Below are 13,151 nucleotides of genomic sequence, written 5' to 3'. Positions count from 1 at the left end.
CTTATGCTAAATTTATGATTAGCATTTTTCTTTTATCGAGATTAAACGTATCTTGAATTTAAAATCAATACTTTCGCTTATAAATATGAGTTATAATTGAGACAGGTAGACAGATTAACAATTACAAACATCATGAAAACTCACCTCTGTCTAGTTTCTCTTGCATTAGCCACTGCTACAATAGACTGTACACATGTATTATTATTACAAGGCCATAAATTAAGACAGCGCAGTTTGACTGACGAAATCACTAAACGAGCTTGTCGTAAGTTTGTTCGTATATATATATGTTTATTTATTTATTTTAATTTAATTATAAATATATCCTGTATTATCTTGAACATCTTATTTTATATTACGTGTATTGTGCTCAAATTCAGGTGCCAATATTGAAGAATTCATTCGATGCAAAGTAGAAAATGGTCTTCAAGACGTAAGTTTGTTAATTTTAAGTTACTGTGAACCTCGTATAATGCGGGGGATAATGTGTTGTGTGAAATGTGAGACTTCGTAACACGCACTTCGTATAACACAATTTCTGATAATGCGGAACGTATCCCCGTGTTGTACAAGAGTTTACTGTATTTATTCGATGAAAAAAACTTCGTGTAAACTAATTTAAATATGTATTCTTTTAGGTTGTAGTTCTCTTTCGGAACTGTCTTCAACAAGTGCGATTTTATCAAACTTATCATCAATTAATTAACTTTCTTTGTAAAACTAGAACACAACAGGTAAATATGCATGGCTTTGATGCACTAAATAAAAAAATAGCAATTTTTTAAGTTTAACTTAAATTTTACTCGAAGGAATATGAAAAGTTTTTGAATTGCATGGATGACGCTTTGGAGACCGAAATTCGAAATAATCCAAAAGTTTTGCCTGTTGTTGAGGTAAGAAAAACTTTGTAATTTTGTTATTTAATACTAAAAATAATTCAATTATCTGATCGTTACTTAACGGATGAATTTTTATTTTCCTTTTTTATACTTTTCTCTGTTATATATAACAGAAGGAAAGTATGGCAATCGGTCAAACAAATGACACCCAAGATTTTTATATTTTTGGATTCGGGGGACCTTGAAACGTCAAGAAATTTGGGGTTTTTTCTGGATGTATGGATGTTAGTGTGTGGAGGGGAGCGTGATTTTGTTCACCCACTTTGAATCTTAATAACTCCCGTGCTTTTTATCGAAAATTTCTGAAATTTTACAGGGAAGTTTGTGTATTGGGGGCATTTGATGCTATTAAATTTTGGTGGTTAAAGATCAAAGGATAGGGAGATGGAGTGGGGTCAAACTGAAGATTTCACTTGTTATTAGCATTTACAATTTGAAAGTCATCTCTACCCTCAAAATTAAGGATTTTGCCATTTTGTAATAATTAATAATATAAAAAGTTTTAATAAAATCTCATTAAACATGGCTCCACAGAAAATTTTAATTTTGTGCTGTCTTTGTTTTTTGCCTGGAAAGTTACGCAACTCGTTGCTGGATTTTTTTTTACCAGTTGACTAAATTTTTTTTTTTTACCATTTTACCAAACAGTTTTTTTACCATTGACTAAATTCTAATTAGTCAATTTATGTACATACGAAGATTTAAAGGTAATGGAAGTAATTATTAGGGATGAAAACAAAGAAAGCCAGGAAAGTCCAATAACAATGTTGCTAACTTTTTAAAAGACGTACTGCTTATTACTTCAAAATAAATTTTTTCGATAACTGATTTTGTTTTCTAACATCTTGTATATAATCTTTTACTTAAGTTTAAAAATAAATTGATATTTTAAAACAATGAAAACAATATTTATTTGTTTTTCATATTACCAATGAATAACAAAAACCTTTTTATAATTCTAGCAATGTTTGAGAAAAGAAGAAAATAATAATAGCAAACTAGAACACCCGACTTATGAAAAATATATAATTTAAAACTTGTTTATAATGATTTTTAATATTTAAATAAATTTTAATTGTTTTATACAAAATGGCTAAATTTATTTATTTTCTTGATAAACTCAAGTAAAGTACTGTACGTTTATGATGTTTGTTTCACACGAATATAAGAACAAAGAAGTGTGAGAAGCCGGGGGTAGAGTCAATCTCTAAACTTTAATAGAAAAATAAAGCATAAAATACAATATACAAGCGAAGGATACAATTGTAGATATGCGTTACTACGCTAGAGATCAATAACCTAGACCAGTGTTTTTCGACCTTCTTGAATACGCGACCCCTTTACAAGTTAAAAAATTCTGGCGACCCCCTAGGGCCATATTAAAACTATATCAGTGATTTTAAAAACTATGTATTTAATTTTCTTTCTGTTGAGACAAATTATTGTTGATTAAAATGAAAATTTCGGAAGAATCGATAATAATTTAACACACATAAAGTATGAAACTTTCTTTAATTATAACATTAGGCACAGGCAACTGTTGGCTTTTTTTTTCTTAGGATCTGAATTTTCAGCTTGTATCAATACTTTTCTACTTTTTATTTCTTTTTGCAAATCAGCTCAACACTTCTTCCGCTATCATTTTCTGGGGTGGGCCGTAATTCTTGCTGAAATTGTNAGTAATAGCGAAGTAAGTAAGAGCCAATGTTTTGCCGAAGTTCGTTTAGAGAACGGTCAGAAATAGACGATCGTCATCTTTGCAATGCATTTTAAACTGCGGTTCAGCCAGCCAACGGCTATAGGCCGTTCGTTGATAAACGTCGTTTAATGTAAACTCTGTCTCTGCAATCGGCCGTATGCGTTTGTAATTATTAGTGGCCCTAACTCGAATGCTAAACGATAGAGAGAGAGAGTTTACATCTATATGATCTTATTGGAATAGTGGCCGTTGATTCGGCGCCAAGTTATTCGGGTCGACACTTATACCAATCACTTCAAAAATATAGGTATTCCTTTGGGATTATAATTATGGCGGGACGGAAGTCGACGAGTATGCTCTTCCTACTATGTCCGCCCCGACTAATAGGTGTCTGGCTGTTATATGTGTATTCAGTGTGGGAATTGATTAGGTGACCGTTAGTTTGGTAGCGTTGACAAGGTTGGTTGTTAGCGATTGTTTATAGATTTCCTCCTTAGACTAACAAGTAAGTGTGAACTTTCTCACATTTGACAGTCGACCGTTATAACATATTTGCGCTAATTTCGCGGGTTGATGTGACTAGTTGACAGTTACGTTAATATTTGATATTCTGCCGTTCGTACTCCGTGGGAACCGGACGGCAAAAGGGGACGGTTTCTAAAAACTTCTTTTTTCGTTAAAAATTTATGTAAAAACAGCCCCCTGGATTTTCATAGAAGTAAATACAATGACGTAGAGTGATTCACGATACACAAAAGACCGACTACTAATTCTTACCCTGACAGTGATGCCAACTTAGGGGTTCCCCTAAATTAGGAAGAAATGAGCGGAATGGAGAAATTTAGGAGGAGAAATAGTTTAGAAGGAAAATGTAAAGTCTACCCATGTTTAATGGAGTTTCAGTGACGAGTAGGAGCTTTCGAGCACATTACTCGTGACTAGAGTGCCTAGATTATGAAGGTACTCTAGATAGCATTAACGTAAGAGCAACCTTCCATCGGAGAGAAATAGAACAGTAGGAGTAACTTAGTAACGATCCCTATTGACGTTATATGTTCCCGTGATGTTCCAGATTAAAATCTTGCGCAAAAATTTAGAAATGAAATAAAGAAAAGTCGGAATTTCCGGAGAGATCTCTTTTCCAATATGGCAACCGACAAGAGGTTGTAATTTTTCATTTTCTATTATAAATTAAGTTTGAAGAGACAAATGTATTATGTGTTACGTGAAAATTTTCATCTGAAAGTATTAAATCATAAATTAATACTACAAATATCCAATATTTCTGTAATTTTTAAATATTTTCCATTTTTCTTGCCTTTAAATAAGATGTTTTTTTAAAAATAATCCTAATATAAGCCATGTTAATTAAAATTGAAATCACACTTGATTTAAACTTGCTTTTTAAAAATTTTCTATAAAAGACGTTCCAATATAAAAACAAGAAAGAGAAAAATAGCAGAAAATACACTGCATACGTCTTACCGAATAAGGAACACGAAGAAACAAGCAAATTACAGCGCGGAATAAATATGCAAATTATTTTTATTTATTATATTCGATTATTTTATTTAAAATTTCTATCTTGTTGTAACAAAATGCTAAATAGATTTTTATAAATTGGCAAAATTATGAAAGGAAAGCTTACTCATTTAAGCATTTTATCCCAAAAATAGGAAAGACAGGAATTTGGAAATACTGCATTATACAAATAAAAATGTTTGTGTTTTTCAAGAGATAATTAAAAAAATTTAAAACCTCTGAATGTTTAGGTAATACAGTAGAGCCTCGATTATCCGACCCAATTGGGGACTGGGGTTGGTCGGATAACCGAAAAGTATGAAAAAATCCATTATTAGTGTAGTATATTATTATATCCCATGTAATTAGTACATCGCTATTAACCTACTTCGCGTTGAATTTTCATCGATGTTAAGCCTAACAAAAATTTTTTAAAATAATAATCGTCGCTATTGTATCGTTAAAAATTAGAAAATTAAGCCTCATTTAAATACTGGTTCCCTTTCATGGTCGAATGAGTGTTGCCAGCTAAAACGCGTAAAAATAATATTAAAGTAGCCAGACATAGCCAAATATTGTAGCGCCACATCACTAGCGGACATTTGAAATTTGCCGACTAGGACGGTCGGTTAACCGAGGTGGCGGTTAATCGGGGGTCGGATAATCGAGGCTCTACTGTACTACTATTTATTAATTTTGGTAATATATGAAAATTTTACAGAAAGTTACTTTGTTTAAAGCTACAATGAGTTGTTTGCAGTCAAATTATTATAATAAATTTATATATTATATTTATAATAAATTTAAAATATACAGTGAGTGATCGGTTAACGAACAGTTCGGATAGCGAACAAATCGGATAACGAACACTTTCACGAAAGATTTTTATGATCGGACAACGAACACATGTTCGGATAACGAACACTTTACTGAACAAACATAACAAGAAGCTACGGAAAATAACGAATACCGATTGATTTTCCCTTGTCTTCAGGTAACAATTCGAAACATTTCGAAGCGCGGGAGATGTCAACATCGACGCTCAACCCGATACCGATCGGATAGTTTCCTTCGAATTTTGAAATTCTCCCTTGTAATTCCAGCTTTTTGTTTACCTTTCTGATAGATAATTTTTTATAGTCTTCGCGAGACTGTCGGACGGGCATTTGTTAAGTTTTGCGTCGGGGTTTATTTACGAAAGGTGAAAGTTTAACTGTCCCATCGGATATTCGTTAACGTTTTAATACCAAATTTCGAATTTCATCCAGGCCTTGCATTTAAATAAAGTTTTGTGGGTTAGTTGATTTCTGTTCTCTGAATTTTTGTAAGTGCCTTTCTGAACTTCATAATATTATCAGTTTCTTTTTTAAATATAGAGCCTAAAAAAACGAGCGTCAAAACCTGCGCTCACCGTAGAAACCATATAAAAGATAATAGCCAAGGTAGAAAGTGGGCACAAGATGTCTGATGTTGCTAGATAGTATGGCTTGAACAGGTCTACAGTAGGCACAATCTTAGCTATGAAAAATATATCAAGAAGTCTCAAGCTGCTAATGGAGTAATGAAAATCACATCTGAGAAATAAAGAACATTTTAGAGTTCATAATGGAACCTGAAACTGATCTGACGACAGAACTCCAAGAACTCTCAAATGAAAAATACCAAGAAACTCAGTGAGATGTGTTTTCTTTTGAAAAAGAGGAAGACGAAAGAGGACCAATGTTGACATCTACTACTAAAGATCTTTTGAAGAAGAAGGAGGATGTCAGAACAACAATCATCCAAGTGGCATCCAAACCAGAGTAAGGTTAATGGGGTTGGGGATCTCTACAATTACAATACTATTAATTACTTCCGAAAAATCTTGAAGAAAAGAGAAAAGCAATCGACATTGGATAGATTCTTTAACCCCACAAATGGAAAAAACATAACTAATAAAAATGCAAGACTGCATATATATGTATTTTTACCAGGGCTGTGGAGTCGCGTAAAAATCTACCGACTCCGACTCCGACTTTTCCTTACCAATCCGACTCCGACTCCGACTCCGGCTAAAACACCAAAACTCCACGACTCCGACTCCGACTCCACAGACCTGGGCCGTGTTCAGTAACGCAGAACAACTAAGAATTCTGAGTGGCTTAGTGGGCGGAGCTAAGAATTCTGAGTGGCTTAGTGGGCGGAGCTAAGAATGTTCTGACAAGTGAGCATTATTAAACGACTATTCTTTGTTAGACAGCTAGGTAAAATGGCAGACGAAGTGAAAATTATTCTTGCAACAATTGTCGCAAACGAACTAGCCGAAAACGATGAAATAACGAATACAATTATTCAAATGGAAGGTACGTCAGACCTTGACGAAATGAATGAAGCAATTATTAATTTTAATCAAAGAAATGGACTATTATCGTCCGTTAATATGACATAGGTAACATTATCCAATTGTGTTTACTTATTAGTGCAGTCTAAAGATTGGTGACACTTTGAATTTCATAGCAATTGGTTTTTGCGACAAGCACACCTATTTATGGTACATTTATTTATGGCAAAGATATTATTTTCATTTTACCGAGTGCCTAGTAGATAATGTACGGATTACCTAGATACTCTGCACATTATCTAGGTAATTTGAAAAATGGAACAATTTTCACAACTTTAACGGATTACCCTAGTTATTCTGCAGATTAACGACTTTCGAGCTTTAGCGGTAACATATACACTGTATAAAAGAATTATAAAGATGTTTTAATTTCTCAATTTTAATTTGTATTATTATTTTGAAATTTTACATACATAATAATTAATTATTAACATTGTTTTGTGTTTAATATTTGATAAGATATTTATACAAAATTTTTGAAATTAACTGCATTATTCAAATATTTAAAATATGATCATATATGTTGTTTCACTTGCACTTATAAAAAAGTAAGCAATATATATGTAGAACAATTTTTATTTGTTTCCAAGCAAAAATATTTTATTTATTTTAATTTTTCTTCTAATATATTAACTAGTTTTGTTAATATGTCAGTTCTTTTTCTGTTTTCGTTAATATTTTCTTGCAAAAGTTTTGCCATGCGATCCTGATGCTCCGCATCAGCTTTTGCCTTTTTCCTTTGATTGCTCAAGATTTCTTGAGCCCATTCTGGTATCTTTCTTTTTTTCTTTATTTTTTCTTCTGTTTTATTGTTTGATAAACTGTAAACAACAAAGGATGTTATAATAAACATTATAAATAAAATCTTAATTATAAATGATATAAATTGCTCACCTAATTTCAGAAATTGTCTTGTTTTGTTCTTCTGTTTCATTTTCATTGTTTTGTTTTCTATTATCAGAAGAATTTACAAGCTCCGAAACCGGTACTATTGTTCCTGTATTTCCCAATATATCATTTAAAAGGTGAAAGTATGGCCAAGATATTCGACCTCTTCCTGTTGAATTATTGTTATCCATAATTTTTTTATAGGTTACACCTAGGTTACTCCACTTTTTTTGGATGTTTGCCCATGACACATTTAAACCTTTTTTTAAAAAAATATTAGATATATCTTTCCAAACTTCTATTTTTTTTTTGGTTGGTTTCTGGAAATCNCAAGTCTACACCATATCCATTTTTGCTTGGAACAGAACCTTTTGGTGCATAGCTATTAAAAATGTCGAACCACATATTTATATCTCTAATATACGTTTCATTGATAATAATAATTGATTCATAATAAACGTTTCATTGATATTCACATTCAATTCTTTCCATAAACTTATGCTTCTGCAACTACAGTCACTGACGCAAGATACTACATTATACGATAGTAAATAAAGTTCTGCTATTAATTTTAAAAGTATTTCTCTTGTCATTTTTTGATCAAACCCGATGTAAACAGGTTGCTTCCAATTTGAAAAAAGAAGGTTATTATTGCAACCATACACAGCACACCTAGTACTCAGCATTTTGTTCTTCACCTAACATAAAAATATAGCTTTAAATATTTAATGACTTACATTTAAATCATCTTACCTTATAAAAAACTTAGTCAAATAAAACAATTACAGAAATATTAAAATAAATCACTTCGTTAATCACAAAATTGGACGAATATAAAAGCGAAAACTAAACACGTGCACACCCTGCTCTATGTAAACAGAGAGGTCAGGTCTCGTGCTGACTTCACTAACTTGGCATTCCTGGCTAACATTGTAGAATAGGGATCTGGCTATCCTTGTAGTATATAGTCCGTGGGTGGTAGCGAAAGCGAAAGTGATTTGTCCTCCGACAACGAAATAGAGGAAGAAGAGGGATCATCTAGCGAAAACGAAGAGGAAACTGTGAGGTCAGCCGATTTGGTGTGAGGTGTTTTCGACAGCCGAGCGGTTACTTCTGTCGTGTGGGCGCGGAATGACTCACCGAGACAGGTTTACCATATAAAACCGTTTAATAATATACATAAATCGTTCTTACAACAATCTAATGCGGGCAATAGCCTATCCCACGATGGGTTTCTGTCACAGTTCCGAAAAATCGGACAGTTCGATTGTTCGATTGGTCCCTGGGGAGCTTTCGGCACCGTGGACGCAGAGAACGACGGCTCCGGGGCACGCACCAACACTTGTAGTGATGTCCTCGGTTGACAAGTCGAACCTCGGCGATCCTAGAGTGGACGGGTTGGCGAAACCAGTTCCTAGGTCGTCGGAAGAGCCTTCGTTGCGTCTCGGTCGGGGACACCAAATTCCGACAGGTGAGCACTACACACCAAAACCCAAGACTCTGTAAAGTTCCCGAAAACGCGGTTTTATCGATTTTCCCACCGCGGTCGCCTCTCCATTGGTCTCTTTTCGTCACATGGTGACAATTCGAAACTCCAGGAAGGGCGCGGGAGAGGTCAACGTCGCGTCTGAACACGACTCCTCTCCAACCTCGTTTTCTTCGACTTTATCTATTGTTTAAAATCTTTTAACAAGACAAAAGGTTCATTGTTTAAATCCGATCTTTAAGTTCGCTCTTTCGCACTACGAAACTTGACTCATTTAAAAAGTCGTTAATGGCCCGCTTTCGGACCCCGTTTGGGTCCTCACAAAACCATCCATTTATCGTTCGGAAGTGAGACATGGATACAAACCGGAGGATCAAGAGAAGTTTTCTCCACTTTCGCAGAAGGTACAAATAAATATTTAATTTCAGACAAGTCAAATAGTTTATGGCCAACCTGGCAGCACTTACCGTGCCCCTAATTTTTAATCTTTTGTCTCCCGGACAGCCAGTCTGACGACGTGCATGGTACTGCTGGCACTTTCTGTACTTGAGCGCATAATAAATTTGTTTTACCAGTTAAAATCTGTATTCATTTGATCGAGACCCCAAAGTGGTGAGCTGGACGTGATCACAAGAACTTATTTGCCTAATTCTGTGAGTATTTATATCAGTTATATATTTCCGTCATGAGCAAGAGCGAAGACTCCGTCGAGGTAGCAAATGTATCGGTGAAAATTTCACCTTTTTGGAGAAAACGTTAGAGTATGGTTTACACAGGTAGAATCACAATTCGCTGTCTCTAATATCACAACAGAAGTTACGAAATACCATCATGTACAGGGGCACGGTAAGTGTTGCCAGGTTGGTTACAAGTTTATATACATACATTACCGCTAAAGCTCGAAAGCCGTTAATGTGTACATTACCTAGCTAATCTCCAGATTACCTAAGATGATCTGTGAACGTGCGGAATCAAGAGTTTTCCGCATTTTACCTAGGTAATCTGCACATTAACGGCTTCCATATCGTTAAAGTTCAAAAGTTTGTTTCTCTCATTTCCTTTCCCTACTCCTTCCCTCTTTCCCTCCACTTTTAATTTGGTTTTGCCAACGCAAATTATGATAAATAATTTGCGTTGGCTTTCAGTGCGTCGCATAGCTAATTCTGTTTTAAGAATCATCTCGAGATTATCGAATAATTCAAAGGTATGATGTGTTGACTGTACAAGGCTGTGAAAAACTCATTGAGCCGTTGTCAGATGTGCGAGAAAGTGTGAAAAGTTTGTCCATGCCGAAGAATTGTTTGACATATTGTATTCGACTCATTTGTCAATTGACCACGGTGGAAGAGACAGAATGATCAAGCAATTAAAAACATTTTATAAAAACATAACCCAAGCCTAAATAAAAATGTTTTTGGATTTATGCGAACCTAGTCAACAAAAACAAAAAAGTGCGAAAAAAGGATTTGTTGTAAAGCCGATTATTTCATCGCATTTCAATAGCAGATGCCAGGTGGATCTCATTGATTACAAATCTCAACCAGATGGAAAGTTTAAGTTTCTTCTCATATACTAAGATCACTTAACAAAATTTGTTGTATTAAAGCCGCTTACATCAAAACGGGTGGATGAAGTAGCCTATAACTTGCTGGATATTTTTCTCCTTTTTGGCATTCAAAATATTTTGCATTCTGATAACGGACGTGAATTTTGTAATAAAATCTTAGAATGTGTAACACAGTTGTGGCCAGAAATCAGAAGTTAATGACAAACCTAGACACAGCCAAAGTCAAGTAAGTGTAGAACGAGCGAATCAAGATATTGAAAACATGCTAACTACTCGGATGACTGATAGCCAAACTAACAAGTGAAGTGAGGGCGTACGATTTGTACAATTCACGAAGAATCTGCCTATCATTCTGCAATTAAAAGAAGTCCATACGAAGCCATGTTTGGTTGTTCCACAAAAGTGGGATTGCCTTCATCTATTATACCACAAAGTGTATTACATTCGATAAATACTGAAGAAGACCTTGAAAAATTAGAAAATTCACAAGAGACTGTGATTATGGGATCACAGTCAAATCTTACTCAATATGACATTCCTTTTCTTCCCTGCTTCTACAGAATCACCTATAGAAATACAAGAATTTATCGATAGTAATCTTAAACTGCCTTCTACACCGTTGATTGAGGAATATTCAGTTACCCTGTACCTCCAAGGAATCATCTCTGCAAGTTGAAGAAGTCATCACTGAGTTACCCTCAACTTCAGCAGAATTGCCATCACAGTTTCGTACAGAGCCTGTAAAGAGCACTATACAAGACATAGTCTGTATTGTTTGCTCAAAAGCAGCATCAAGTGCTCACAAGTGTAAATCGTGTGATATGTTTGTTCACGTAGTTTGTGGTGAAGTAGATCCTAAAGAGTAAGGATATGGTAAGAATGTATTGTGCAACATCTGTGAAAAGAATATGGATCAGAAAATACAGCGTGATGAAGCCAAGAAATGTTTAGAAAAACAAGCAAAGAAAATGTTAGCAGTTTCTAATGCAAAGCACCCAAATGTCGATGAAGGTGTCACTGTGAGAATTAAAGTACCCAAAGAAGACAGAGCAAAAACTAATACACGCTCAATTTTAGCTGTGGTTCTTAGTAAAACAGAGGATGGCATTTATAAACTTGGTATTAAAACGGGTATCTTAAAACAATTGTATGCAAAATCTTAATTTAGTGTTTGCAAAGAGAGATTTTTAACGAAAGAAGATGTCCCTGCTGTAGAAATATCTTTACGTCAAACAGCAATAAAACAATCCCTTGGTATTGGGCAGGGTTTCAGAAAATGTGACTGCAAATCTAAATGTACCACAAATAGGTGTGCTTGTCACAAAAACCAATTGCTATGTAATTCAAAGTGTCACCAATCTTTAGATTGCACTAATAAGTAAGTACAATTTTATCATATGTTTTGCAAATTCATTTCCCTAATTGTAAAAATATTTTCAACCTTTTGATTTTTGTATTACAGTTTTTTAATTGATTGATGATTGATTCTATCAACTAATTTGTTGATTGTTTGATTCTATTAACTTCATTCTTTATATATCGAAAATTAAATAAATAACATTATGTTAATTTAAGTGTACAGAAACGTTGCTGTTGTTCCAGCAAAGACCTTATTTTCACTTTACCGATTACCTACATTTACTCTGCACATTACCTAGGTAATTTGAGAAATGGAACAATTTTCGCAGCTTTAAAGGATCACCCTAGTTAATCTGCAGATTAGCTAGGTAATGTACACATTAACGGCTTTTGAGCTTTAGCGGTAACATATATACTGTTTATCACCACTTAGCACAAAAAGTGATGATATAAAGTTAAATATATTTTAAATATGGTATTATAGAATGATATCATAATTTTAGGAGATTGCACGTTGATTTCGTGTAACGGCACTCCAGATATTTGAATATTTTTTTCAAATATTTAAAATATCTGGAGTGCTGTTGGCTTACAAAACATATCACTGATCAAACAAATTTTGTTCGCGGAGGAATCTATTCGAGAGAAAAGATCTCTTATGAAACGTAGAAGCAGAGATCAGGTATACATCAAATATAGAGAATTTATATAATTAAGAAATTAGTAACTTACTAGAGAGGTTGAGGCAGACGTTTTAAACGTGTAAACGTGTACGTGTAGCGTTCGGTGCCGCTTTCCCGTAAGCCTAAAAGTTTGACGATGGTGTTTGGAATGTCGAGCGTGATTCCACCGACTATCCAAACACCATTGTCAAACTTTTAGGCTTACGGGAAAGCGGCGCCGAACGTCACACGTACACGTTTACGTTTAAAACGTCTGCCTCAACCTCTCTACTGTATATTGTTTTTCAGGATTGGAAAGAAACCAACGCAGGGTTTCTTTTCAGTTTTATAGGGGATACTACAGAAACCGACGAATTCATCATTTTTTTGCAGACATCGAATACTACAAACGCCCGTTTTTCAATGTATGACGGAAAATCGATTTTACTTAGAAAATATTTACATTTTAATGACAATAAACTGTTTGACCCAGCAACAAACAAACGACTTTTTAAAATAAAACTTATTTTTGACTATTTACTTAAAAAATGGTAGTCAGCATATACTCCCGCTACAAACAAGTATTGACGAAAGCTTGTTGTTTTGGAAAGGAAGACTACAGTGGAAAGTTTACATCATCTAAAAAGAGCCCATTTTGGCATGGAATCATTCCAACTACGCCAATTTTCG

The 13,151-nt window shown here is 34.3% G+C and overlaps 1 protein-coding gene and 1 long non-coding RNA gene across 2 annotated transcripts; one reads left to right on the top strand and one right to left on the bottom strand.

Annotated features, from left to right (window-relative positions):
• Window positions 1-190: 190 nt before the first annotated feature.
• LOC111630443 lies at window positions 191-731 on the top strand. Its single transcript, XR_002757526.1, has 3 exons — window positions 191-265; window positions 381-433; window positions 639-731. It is a non-coding gene; the product is annotated as an uncharacterized LOC111630443 (long non-coding RNA).
• Window positions 732-6,949: 6,218 nt separating this feature from the next.
• Window positions 6,950-7,704, bottom strand: LOC111630450. The gene is made up of 2 exons (XM_023374551.1): window positions 7,394-7,704; window positions 6,950-7,320 (listed from the first exon to the last, which is right to left on the bottom strand). The coding sequence occupies exons 1-2, from the start codon at window positions 7,576-7,578 to the stop codon at window positions 7,104-7,106; spliced, it is 402 nt and encodes a 133-aa protein (XP_023230319.1). The 5' UTR covers window positions 7,579-7,704; the 3' UTR covers window positions 6,950-7,103.
• Between the last annotated feature and the right edge of the window lie 5,447 nt (window positions 7,705-13,151).

Source organism: Centruroides sculpturatus, unplaced genomic scaffold (assembly GCF_000671375.1).
Source record: "Centruroides sculpturatus isolate CEXI.00-Female unplaced genomic scaffold, Cexi_2.0 scaffold383, whole genome shotgun sequence".
NCBI classification, from domain to species: Eukaryota; Metazoa; Arthropoda; class Arachnida; order Scorpiones; family Buthidae; genus Centruroides; species Centruroides sculpturatus.
The sequence above is the reverse complement of the archived record's forward strand: the minus strand, read 5'-3'. Positions and strand labels throughout refer to the sequence as shown.